This window comes from Coregonus lavaretus, assembly GCF_964263955.1.
Source record: "Coregonus lavaretus genome assembly, contig: HAP1_SCAFFOLD_527, whole genome shotgun sequence".
Lineage (NCBI taxonomy): Eukaryota > Metazoa > Chordata > Actinopteri > Salmoniformes > Salmonidae > Coregonus > Coregonus lavaretus.
In genome coordinates, this window is record NW_028165900.1 from 267,013 (window position 1) to 279,653 (window position 12,641).

General features: G+C 52.0%; 1 protein-coding gene across 2 annotated transcripts in view; it reads left to right on the plus strand.

The window, feature by feature from the left end:
* LOC311115316 (FMR1-interacting protein NUFIP1-like) overlaps positions 1-12,641 on the plus strand; it is a 40,600-nt gene that overhangs the window by 16,095 nt on the left and 11,864 nt on the right. For both annotated transcript variants that reach the window (XM_084190506.1, XM_084190507.1), the window contains exons 6-7: positions 199-291; positions 524-681. In XM_084190506.1, the coding sequence (XP_084046632.1) occupies positions 199-291; positions 524-681 (251 nt within the window). The remainder of the gene's footprint in view (positions 1-198; positions 292-523; positions 682-12,641) is intronic.

Consider the following 12,641-nt stretch of genomic DNA (forward strand, 5'->3'; position numbering starts at 1 on the left):
GAGCAGGTGTGTCCAAACTTTTGACTGGTCCTGTAAGTGTCATCTGCATACAGATGAATGTGACTGGTTTTTGCAGATAGACCAATATTATGAATATAAATGGTAAAGAGGACGGGTCCCTAAATCAACCCTTGCAGGACACCTTTTAGTTATTTCAAGGTGACTTGACACTTTGGAGCTTTGGTTCTGTCTGCACAGGAACTACCCAACCCTGGTGAATGTGGAGAAGAAGAGGAAGGTGATGGATGCCAGGGAGGAGAGGGGAGCGGTGCTGGAGACGGCTCAGTTTGGGTATGTGTCATTTCTTCTTCCTACATAGTTAGGTTACATATACAACAGGATGATATTGTAGTGATTCACAAGTTTCCTCCACACTGAATAGTTCAGACCAATATGAGCTCAACTATTAAGACCATGATAGAACATGTTGGAAGTTCTGTTACCATAAGACATGTTGTGTTGCCATGACAATATATGGAAGTTCTGTTGCCATGCTAGAACATGCTGTGTGTTCTGTTGTCAGGAGGATGAGGGGTAGAGGTCGCGGACAGCGTGGTGGAAGGTTCCGGAGGGGAAGAGGGTCCAGACCAGGTCCTCCTCATCAGTCAGAGAGACCACCACCCCTCACTCAGTCCCCCAGGGAGGGAGACCCCCTGGGGGCTCTTGCCAACAGCGACCCAGGTCAGTGATCCAGGAACCTGCCAGAGACTACCATTTTGAAGGTCCTAATGTCTGTTCCTGTATAAACAAATCCTGTCGACGCTGACCCTTACTCTAACCTCTGACCTCTGTACTCTGATAGAGAGGAGGTCCTAACTCTGACCTCTAACCCCCCTGTAGACTCTGATAGAGAGGAGGTCCTAACTCTGACCTCTAACCCCCCTGTAGACTCTGATAGAGAGGAGGTCCTAACTCTGACCTCTGACCTCTAACCCCCCTATAGACTCTGATAGAGAGGAGGTCCTAACTCTGACCTCTAACCCCCCTGTAGACTCTGATAGAGAGGAGGTCCTAACTCTGACCTCTGACCTCTAACCCCCCTGTAGACTCTGATAGAGAGGAGGTCCTAACTCTGACCTCTGACCTCTAACCCCCCTATAGACTCTGATAGAGAGGAGGTCCTAACTCTGACCTCTGACCTCTAACCCCCCTGTAGACTCTGATAGAGAGGAGGTCCTAACTCTGACCTCTAACCCCCCTGTAGACTCTGATAGAGAGGAGGTCCTAACTCTGACCTCTAACCCCCCTGTAGACTCTGATAGAGAGGAGGTCCTAACTCTGACCTCTGACCTCTAACCCCCCTGTAGACTCTGATAGAGAGGAGGTCCTAACTCTGACCTCTGACCTCTAATCCCCCTGTAGACTCTGATAGAGAGGAGGTCCTAACTCTGACCTCTAACCCCCCTGTAGACTCTGATAGAGAGGAGGTCCTAACTCTGACCTCTAACCCCCCTGTAGACTCTGATAGAGAGGAGGTCCTAACTCTGACCTCTGACCCCCCTGTAGACTCTGATAGAGAGGAGGTCCTAACTCTGACCTCTAACCCCCCTGTAGACTCTGATAGAGAGGAGGTCCTAACTCTGACCTCTAACCCCCCTGTAGACTCTGATAGAGAGGAGGTCCTAACTCTGACCTCTGACCTCTAACCCCCCTGTAGACTCTGATAGAGAGGAGGTCCTAACTCTGACCTCTAACCCCCCTGTAGACTCTGATAGAGAGGAGGTCCTAACTCTGACCTCTGACCTCTAACCCCCCTATAGACTCTGATAGAGAGGAGGTCCTAACTCTGACCTCTGACCTCTAACCCCCCTGTAGACTCTGATAGAGAGGAGGTCCTAACTCTGACCTCTAACCCCCCTGTAGACTCTGATAGAGAGGAGGTCCTAACTCTGACCTCTGACCTCTAACCCCCCTGTAGACTCTGATAGAGAGGAGGTCCTAAATCTGACCTCTGACCTCTAACCCCCCTGTAGACTCTGATAGAGAGGAGGTCCTAACTCTGACCTCTGACCTCTAACCCCCCTGTAGACTCTGATAGAGAGGAGGTCCTAACTCTGACCTCTAACCCCCCTGTAGACTCTGATAGAGAGGAGGTCCTAACTCTGACCTCTGACCTCTAACCCCCCTGTAGACTCTGATAGAGAGGAGGTCCTAACTCTGACCTCTAACCCCCCTGTAGACTCTGATAGAGAGGAGGTCCTAACTCTGACCTCTAACCCCCCTGTAGACTCTGATAGAGAGGAGGTCCTAACTCTGACCTCTGACCTCTAACCCCCCTGTAGACTCTGATAGAGAGGAGGTCCTAACTCTGACCTCTGACCTCTAACCCCCCTGTAGACTCTGATAGAGAGGAGGTCCTAACTCTGACCTCTGACCTCTAACCCCCCTGTAGACTCTGATAGAGAGGAGGTCCTAACTCTGACCTCTGACCTCTAACCCCCCTATAGACTCTGATAGAGAGGAGGTCCTAACTCTGACCTCTGACCTCTAACCCCCCTGTAGACTCTGATAGAGAGGAGGTCCTAACTCTGACCTCTAACCCCCCTGTAGACTCTGATAGAGAGGAGGTCCTAACTCTGACCTCTGACCTCTAACCCCCCTGTAGACTCTGATAGAGAGGAGGTCCTAACTCTGACCTCTGACCTCTAACCCCCCTGTAGACTCTGATAGAGAGGAGGTCCTAACTCTGACCTCTAACCCCCCTGTAGACTCTGATAGAGAGGAGGTCCTAACTCTGACCTCTGACCCCCCTGTAGACTCTGATAGAGAGGAGGTCCTAACTCTGACCTCTAACCCCCCTGTAGACTCTGATAGAGAGGAGGTCCTAACTCTGACCTCTAACCCCCCTGTAGACTCTGATAGAGAGGAGGTCCTAACTCTGACCTCTGACCTCTAACCCCCCTATAGACTCTGATAGAGAGGAGGTCCTAACTCTGACCTCTAACCCCCCTGTAGACTCTGATAGAGAGGAGGTCCTAACTCTGACCTCTGACCTCTAACCCCCCTGTAGACTCTGATAGAGAGGAGGTCCTAACTCTGACCTCTGACCTCTAACCCCCCTATAGACTCTGATAGAGAGGAGGTCCTAACTCTGACCTCTGACCTCTAACCCCCCTGTAGACTCTGATAGAGAGGAGGTCCTAACTCTGACCTCTAACCCCCCTGTAGACTCTGATAGAGAGGAGGTCCTAACTCTGACCTCTAACCCCCCTGTAGACTCTGATAGAGAGGAGGTCCTAACTCTGACCTCTGACCTCTAACCCCCCTGTAGACTCTGATAGAGAGGAGGTCCTAACTCTGACCTCTGACCTCTAATCCCCCTGTAGACTCTGATAGAGAGGAGGTCCTAACTCTGACCTCTAACCCCCCTGTAGACTCTGATAGAGAGGAGGTCCTAACTCTGACCTCTAACCCCCCTGTAGACTCTGATAGAGAGGAGGTCCTAACTCTGACCTCTGACCCCCCTGTAGACTCTGATAGAGAGGAGGTCCTAACTCTGACCTCTAACCCCCCTGTAGACTCTGATAGAGAGGAGGTCCTAACTCTGACCTCTAACCCCCCTGTAGACTCTGATAGAGAGGAGGTCCTAACTCTGACCTCTGACCTCTAACCCCCCTGTAGACTCTGATAGAGAGGAGGTCCTAACTCTGACCTCTAACCCCCCTGTAGACTCTGATAGAGAGGAGGTCCTAACTCTGACCTCTGACCTCTAACCCCCCTATAGACTCTGATAGAGAGGAGGTCCTAACTCTGACCTCTGACCTCTAACCCCCCTGTAGACTCTGATAGAGAGGAGGTCCTAACTCTGACCTCTAACCCCCCTGTAGACTCTGATAGAGAGGAGGTCCTAACTCTGACCTCTGACCTCTAACCCCCCTGTAGACTCTGATAGAGAGGAGGTCCTAAATCTGACCTCTGACCTCTAACCCCCCTGTAGACTCTGATAGAGAGGAGGTCCTAACTCTGACCTCTGACCTCTAACCCCCCTGTAGACTCTGATAGAGAGGAGGTCCTAACTCTGACCTCTAACCCCCCTGTAGACTCTGATAGAGAGGAGGTCCTAACTCTGACCTCTGACCTCTAACCCCCCTGTAGACTCTGATAGAGAGGAGGTCCTAACTCTGACCTCTAACCCCCCTGTAGACTCTGATAGAGAGGAGGTCCTAACTCTGACCTCTAACCCCCCTGTAGACTCTGATAGAGAGGAGGTCCTAACTCTGACCTCTGACCTCTAACCCCCCTGTAGACTCTGATAGAGAGGAGGTCCTAACTCTGACCTCTGACCTCTAACCCCCCTGTAGACTCTGATAGAGAGGAGGTCCTAACTCTGACCTCTGACCTCTAACCCCCCTGTAGACTCTGATAGAGAGGAGGTCCTAACTCTGACCTCTGACCTCTAACCCCCCTATAGACTCTGATAGAGAGGAGGTCCTAACTCTGACCTCTGACCTCTAACCCCCCTGTAGACTCTGATAGAGAGGAGGTCCTAACTCTGACCTCTAACCCCCCTGTAGACTCTGATAGAGAGGAGGTCCTAACTCTGACCTCTGACCTCTAACCCCCCTGTAGACTCTGATAGAGAGGAGGTCCTAACTCTGACCTCTGACCTCTAACCCCCCTATAGACTCTGATAGAGAGGAGGTCCTAACTCTGACCTCTGACCTCTAACCCCCCTGTAGACTCTGATAGAGAGGAGGTCCTAACTCTGACCTCTAACCCCCCTGTAGACTCTGATAGAGAGGAGGTCCTAACTCTGACCTCTAACCCCCCTGTAGACTCTGATAGAGAGGAGGTCCTAACTCTGACCTCTGACCTCTAACCCCCCTGTAGACTCTGATAGAGAGGAGGTCCTAACTCTGACCTCTGACCTCTAATCCCCCTGTAGACTCTGATAGAGAGGAGGTCCTAACTCTGACCTCTAACCCCCCTGTAGACTCTGATAGAGAGGAGGTCCTAACTCTGACCTCTGACCTCTAACCCCCCTGTAGACTCTGATAGAGAGGAGGTCCTAACTCTGACCTCTAACCCCCCTGTAGACTCTGATAGAGAGGAGGTCCTAACTCTGACCTCTAACCCCCCTGTAGACTCTGATAGAGAGGAGGTCCTAACTCTGACCTCTGACCCCCCTGTAGACTCTGATAGAGAGGAGGTCCTAACTCTGACCTCTAACCCCCCTGTAGACTCTGATAGAGAGGAGGTCCTAACTCTGACCTCTGACCTCTAACCCCCCTGTAGACTCTGATAGAGAGGAGGTCCTAACTCTGACCTCTAACCCCCCTGTAGACTCTGATAGAGAGGAGGTCCTAACTCTGACCTCTGACCTCTAACCCCCCTGTAGACTCTGATAGAGAGGAGCTCCTAACTCTGACCTCTGACCTCTAACCCCCCTGTAGACTCTGATAGAGAGGAGGTCCTAACTCTGACCTCTAACCCCCCTGTAGACTCTGATAGAGAGGAGGTCCTAACTCTGACCTCTAACCCCCCTGTAGACTCTGATAGAGAGGAGGTCCTAACTCTGACCTCTGACCTCTAACCCCCCTGTAGACTCTGATAGAGAGGAGGTCCTAACTCTGACCTCTAACCCCCCTGTAGACTCTGATAGAGAGGAGGTCCTAACTCTGACCTCTGACCTCTAACCCCCCTGTAGACTCTGATAGAGAGGAGGTCCTAACTCTGACCTCTGACCTCTAACCCCCCTGTAGACTCTGATAGAGAGGAGGTCCTAACTCTGACCTCTAACCCCCCTGTAGACTCTGATAGAGAGGAGGTCCTAACTCTGACCTCTGACCTCTAACCCCCCTGTAGACTCTGATAGAGAGGAGCTCCTAACTCTGACCTCTGACCTCTAACCCCCCTGTAGACTCTGATAGAGAGGAGGTCCTAACTCTGACCTCTAACCCCCCTGTAGACTCTGATAGAGAGGAGGTCCTAACTCTGACCTCTGACCTCTAACCCCCCTGTAGACTCTGATAGAGAGGAGGTCCTAACTCTGACCTCTGACCTCTAACCCCCCTGTAGACTCTGATAGAGAGGAGGTCCTAACTCTGACCTCTAACCCCCCTGTAGACTCTGATAGAGAGGAGGTCCTAACTCTGACCTCTAACCCCCCTGTAGACTCTGATAGAGAGGAGGTCCTAACTCTGACCTCTGACCTCTAACCCCCCTGTAGACTCTGATAGAGAGGAGGTCCTAACTCTGACCTCTAACCCCCCTGTAGACTCTGATAGAGAGGAGGTCCTAACTCTGACCTCTAACCCCCCTGTAGACTGATAGAGAGGAGGTCCTAACTCTGACCTCTGACCTCTAACCCCCCTATAGACTCTGATAGAGAGGAGGTCCTAACTCTGACCTCTAACCCCCCTGTAGACTCTGATAGAGAGGAGGTCCTAACTCTGACCTCTGACCTCTAACCCCCCTGTAGACTCTGATAGAGAGGAGGTCCTAACTCTGACCTCTGACCTCTAACCCCCCTATAGACTCTGATAGAGAGGAGGTCCTAACTCTGACCTCTGACCTCTAACCCCCCTGTAGACTCTGATAGAGAGGAGGTCCTAACTCTGACCTCTAACCCCCCTGTAGACTCTGATAGAGAGGAGGTTCTAACTCTGACCTCTGACCTCTAATCCCCCTGTAGACTCTGATAGAGAGGAGGTCCTAACTCTGACCTCTAACCCCCCTGTAGACTCTGATAGAGAGGAGGTCCTAACTCTGACCTCTGACCTCTAACCCCCCTGTAGACTCTGATAGAGAGGAGGTCCTAACTCTGACCTCTAACCCCCCTGTAGACTCTGATAGAGAGGAGGTCCTAACTCTGACCTCTAACCCCCCTGTAGACTCTGATAGAGAGGAGGTCCTAACTCTGACCTCTGACCCCCCTGTAGACTCTGATAGAGAGGAGGTCCTAACTCTGACCTCTAACCCCCCTGTAGACTCTGATAGAGAGGAGGTCCTAACTCTGACCTCTAACCCCCCTGTAGACTCTGATAGAGAGGAGGTCCTAACTCTGACCTCTGACCTCTAACCCCCCTGTAGACTCTGATAGAGAGGAGGTCCTAACTCTGACCTCTAACCCCCCTGTAGACTCTGATAGAGAGGAGGTCCTAACTCTGACCTCTGACCTCTAACCCCCCTGTAGACTCTGATAGAGAGGAGGTCCTAACTCTGACCTCTAACCCCCCTGTAGACTCTGATAGAGAGGAGGTCCTAACTCTGACCTCTGACCTCTAACCCCCCTGTAGACTCTGATAGAGAGGAGGTCCTAACTCTGACCTCTGACCTCTAATCCCCCTGTAGACTCTGATAGAGAGGAGGTCCTAACTCTGACCTCTAACCCCCCTGTAGACTCTGATAGAGAGGAGGTCCTAACTCTGACCTCTGACCTCTAACCCCCCTGTAGACTCTGATAGAGAGGAGGTCCTAACTCTGACCTCTAACCCCCCTGTAGACTCTGATAGAGAGGAGGTCCTAACTCTGACCTCTAACCCCCCTGTAGACTCTGATAGAGAGGAGGTCCTAACTCTGACCTCTGACCCCCCCTGTAGACTCTGATAGAGAGGAGGTCCTAACTCTGACCTCTAACCCCCCTGTAGACTCTGATAGAGAGGAGGTCCTAACTCTGACCTCTAACCCCCCTGTAGACTCTGATAGAGAGGAGGTCCTAACTCTGACCTCTGACCTCTAACCCCCCTGTAGACTCTGATAGAGAGGAGGTCCTAACTCTGACCTCTAACCCCCCTGTAGACTCTGATAGAGAGGAGGTCCTAACTCTGACCTCTGACCTCTAACCCCCCTGTAGACTCTGATAGAGAGGAGGTCCTAACTCTGACCTCTAACCCCCCTGTAGACTCTGATAGAGAGGAGGTCCTAACTCTGACCTCTGACCTCTAACCCCCCTGTAGACTCTGATAGAGAGGAGGTCCTAACTCTGACCTCTAACCCCCCTGTAGACTCTGATAGAGAGGAGGTCCTAACTCTGACCTCTGACCTCTAACCCCCCTGTAGACTCTGATAGAGAGGAGGTCCTAACTCTGACCTCTGACCTCTAATCCCCCTGTAGACTCTGATAGAGAGGAGGTCCTAACTCTGACCTCTAACCCCCCTGTAGACTCTGATAGAGAGGAGGTCCTAACTCTGACCTCTGACCTCTAACCCCCCTGTAGACTCTGATAGAGAGGAGGTCCTAACTCTGACCTCTAACCCCCCTGTAGACTCTGATAGAGAGGAGGTCCTAACTCTGACCTCTAACCCCCCTGTAGACTCTGATAGAGAGGAGGTCCTAACTCTGACCTCTGACCCCCCTGTAGACTCTGATAGAGAGGAGGTCCTAACTCTGACCTCTAACCCCCCTGTAGACTCTGATAGAGAGGAGGTCCTAACTCTGACCTCTAACCCCCCTGTAGACTCTGATAGAGAGGAGGTCCTAACTCTGACCTCTGACCTCTAACCCCCCTGTAGACTCTGATAGAGAGGAGGTCCTAACTCTGACCTCTAACCCCCCTGTAGACTCTGATAGAGAGGAGGTCCTAACTCTGACCTCTGACCTCTAACCCCCCTGTAGACTCTGATAGAGAGGAGGTCCTAACTCTGACCTCTGACCTCTAACCCCCCTGTAGACTCTGATAGAGAGGAGGTCCTAACTCTGACCTCTAACCCCCCTGTAGACTCTGATAGAGAGGAGGTCCTAACTCTGACCTCTGACCTCTAACCCCCCTGTAGACTCTGATAGAGAGGAGGTCCTAACTCTGACCTCTGACCTCTAACCCCCCTGTAGACTCTGATAGAGAGGAGGTCCTAACTCTGACCTCTAACCCCCCTGTAGACTCTGATAGAGAGGAGGTCCTAACTCTGACCTCTAACCCCCCTGTAGACTCTGATAGAGAGGAGGTCCTAACTCTGACCTCTGACCTCTAACCCCCCTGTAGACTCTGATAGAGAGGAGGTCCTAACTCTGACCTCTGACCTCTAACCCCCCTGTAGACTCTGATAGAGAGGAGGTCCTAACTCTGACCTCTAACCCCCCTGTAGACTCTGATAGAGAGGAGGTCCTAACTCTGACCTCTGACCTCTAACCCCCCTGTAGACTCTGATAGAGAGGAGGTCCTAACTCTGACCTCTGACCTCTAACCCCCCTGTAGACTCTGATAGAGAGGAGGTCCTAACTCTGACCTCTAACCCCCCTGTAGACTCTGATAGAGAGGAGGTCCTAACTCTGACCTCTAACCCCCCTGTAGACTCTGATAGAGAGGAGGTCCTAACTCTGACCTCTGACCTCTAACCCCCCTGTAGACTCTGATAGAGAGGAGGTCCTAACTCTGACCTCTGACCTCTAACCCCCCTGTAGACTCTGATAGAGAGGAGGTCCTAACTCTGACCTCTAACCCCCCTGTAGACTCTGATAGAGAGGAGGTCCTAACTCTGACCTCTGACCTCTAACCCCCCTGTAGACTCTGATAGAGAGGAGGTCCTAACTCTGACCTCTAACCCCCCTGTAGACTCTGATAGAGAGGAGGTCCTAACTCTGACCTCTAACCCCCCTGTAGACTCTGATAGAGAGGAGGTCCTAACTCTGACCTCTGACCTCTAACCCCCCTATAGACTCTGATAGAGAGGAGGTCCTAACTCTGACCTCTAACCCCCCTGTAGACTCTGATAGAGAGGAGGTCCTAACTCTGACCTCTGACCTCTAACCCCCCTGTAGACTCTGATAGAGAGGAGGTCCTAACTCTGACCTCTGACCTCTAACCCCCCTATAGACTCTGATAGAGAGGAGGTCCTAACTCTGACCTCTGACCTCTAACCCCCCTGTAGACTCTGATAGAGAGGAGGTCCTAACTCTGACCTCTAACCCCCCTGTAGACTCTGATAGAGAGGAGGTCCTAACTCTGACCTCTGACCTCTAACCCCCCTGTAGACTCTGATAGAGAGGAGGTTCTAACTCTGACCTCTGACCTCTAATCCCCCTGTAGACTCTGATAGAGAGGAGGTCCTAACTCTGACCTCTAACCCCCCTGTAGACTCTGATAGAGAGGAGGTCCTAACTCTGACCTCTGACCTCTAACCCCCCTGTAGACTCTGATAGAGAGGAGGTCCTAACTCTGACCTCTAACCCCCCTGTAGACTCTGATAGAGAGGAGGTCCTAACTCTGACCTCTAACCCCCCTGTAGACTCTGATAGAGAGGAGGTCCTAACTCTGACCTCTGACCCCCCTGTAGACTCTGATAGAGAGGAGGTCCTAACTCTGACCTCTAACCCCCCTGTAGACTCTGATAGAGAGGAGGTCCTAACTCTGACCTCTAACCCCCCTGTAGACTCTGATAGAGAGGAGGTCCTAACTCTGACCTCTGACCTCTAACCCCCCTGTAGACTCTGATAGAGAGGAGGTCCTAACTCTGACCTCTAACCCCCCTGTAGACTCTGATAGAGAGGAGGTCCTAACTCTGACCTCTGACCTCTAACCCCCCTGTAGACTCTGATAGAGAGGAGGTCCTAACTCTGACCTCTAACCCCCCTGTAGACTCTGATAGAGAGGAGGTCCTAACTCTGACCTCTAACCCCCCTGTAGACTCTGATAGAGAGGAGGTCCTAACTCTGACCTCTGACCTCTAACCCCCCTGTAGACTCTGATAGAGAGGAGGTCCTAACTCTGACCTCTGACCTCTAACCCCCCTGTAGACTCTGATAGAGAGGAGGTCCTAACTCTGACCCCCCTGTAGACTCTGATAGAGAGGAGGTCCTAACTCTGACCTCTAACCCCCTGTAGACTCTGATAGAGAGGAGGTCCTAACTCTGACCTCTGACCTCTAACCCCCCTGTAGACTCTGATAGAGAGGAGGTCCTAACTCTGACCTCTAACCCCCCTGTAGACTCTGATAGAGAGGAGGTCCTAACTCTGACCTCTAACCCCCCTGTAGACTCTGATAGAGAGGATGTCCTAACTCTGACCTCTAACCCCCCTGTAGACTCTGATAGAGAGGAGGTCCTAACTCTGACCTCTGACCTCTAACCCCCTGTAGACTCTGATAGAGAGGAGGTCCTAACCTGACCTCTCAACCCCCCTGTAGACTCTGATAGAGAGGAGGTCCTAACTCTGACCTCTAACCCCCCTGTAGACTCTGATAGAGAGGAGGTCCTAACTCTGACCTCTGACCTCTAACCCCCCTGTAGACTCTGATAGAGAGGAGGTCCTAACTCTGACCTCTAACCCCCCTGTAGACTCTGATAGAGAGGAGGTCCTAACTCTGACCTCTGACCTCTAACCCCCCTGTAGACTCTGATAGAGAGAGGTCCTAACTCTGACCTCTGACCTCTAACCCCCCTGTAGACTCTGATAGAGAGGAGGTCCTAACTCTGACCTCTGACCTCTAACCCCCCTGTAGACTCTGATAGAGAGGAGGTCCTAACTCCTACTCTGACCTCTAACCCCCCTGTAGACTCTGATAGAGAGGAGGTCCTAACCTCTGAACTCTGACCTCTAACCCCCCTGTAGACTCTGATAGAGAGGAGGTCCTAACTCTGACCTCTAACCCCCCTGTAGACTCTGATAGAGAGGAGGTCCTAACTCTGACCTCTACCCCCCTGTAGACTCTGATAGAGAGGAGGTCCTAACTCTGACTCCCGCACTCTAACCCCCCTGTAGACTCTGATAGAGAGGAGGTCCTAACTCTGACCTCTGACCTCTAACCCCTGTAGACTTTGATAGAGAGGAGGTCCTAACTCTGACCTCTAACCCCCTGTAGACTCTGATAGAGAGGAGGTCCTAACTCTGACCTCTGACCTCTAACCCCCCTGTAGACTCTGATAGAGAGGAGGTCCTAACTCTGACCTCTAACCCCCCTGTAGACTCTGATAGAGAGGAGGTCCTAACTCTGACCTCTGACCTCTAACCCCCTGTAGACTCTGATAGAGAGGAGGTCCTAACTCTGACCTCTGACCTCTAACCCCCCTGTAGACTCTGATAGAGAGGAGGTCCTAACTCTGACCTCTGACCTCCCCCCTGTAGACTCTGATAGAGAGGAGGTCCTAACTCTGACCTCTAACCCCCTGTAGACTCTGATAGAGAGGAGGTCCTAACTCTGACCTCTAACCCCCCTGTAGACTCTGATAGAGAGGAGGTCCTAACTCTGACCTCGATACCCCCCTGTAGACTCTGATAGAGAGGAGGTCCTAACTCTGACCTCTAACCCCCCTGTAGACTCTGATAGAGAGGAGGTCCTAACTCTGACCTCTAACCCCCCTGTAGACTCTGATAGAGAGGAGGTCCTAACTCTGACCTCTGACTCCCCCTGTAGACTCTGATAGAGAGGAGGTCCTAACTCTGACCTCTAACCCCCCTGTAGACTCTGATAGAGAGGAGGTCCTAACTCTGCCTCTAACCCCCCTGTAGACTCTGATAGAGAGGAGGTCCTAACTCTGACCTCTGACCTCTAACCCCCCTGTAGACTCTGATAGAGAGGAGGTCCTAACTCTGACCTCTAACCCCCCTGTAGACTCTGATAGAGAGGAGGTCCTAACTCTGACCTCTGACCTCTAACCCCCCTGTAGACTCTGATAGAGAGGAGGTCCTAACTCTGACCTCTAACCCCCCTGTAGACTCTGATAGAGAGGAGGTCCTAACTCTGACCTCTAACCCCCCTGTAGACTC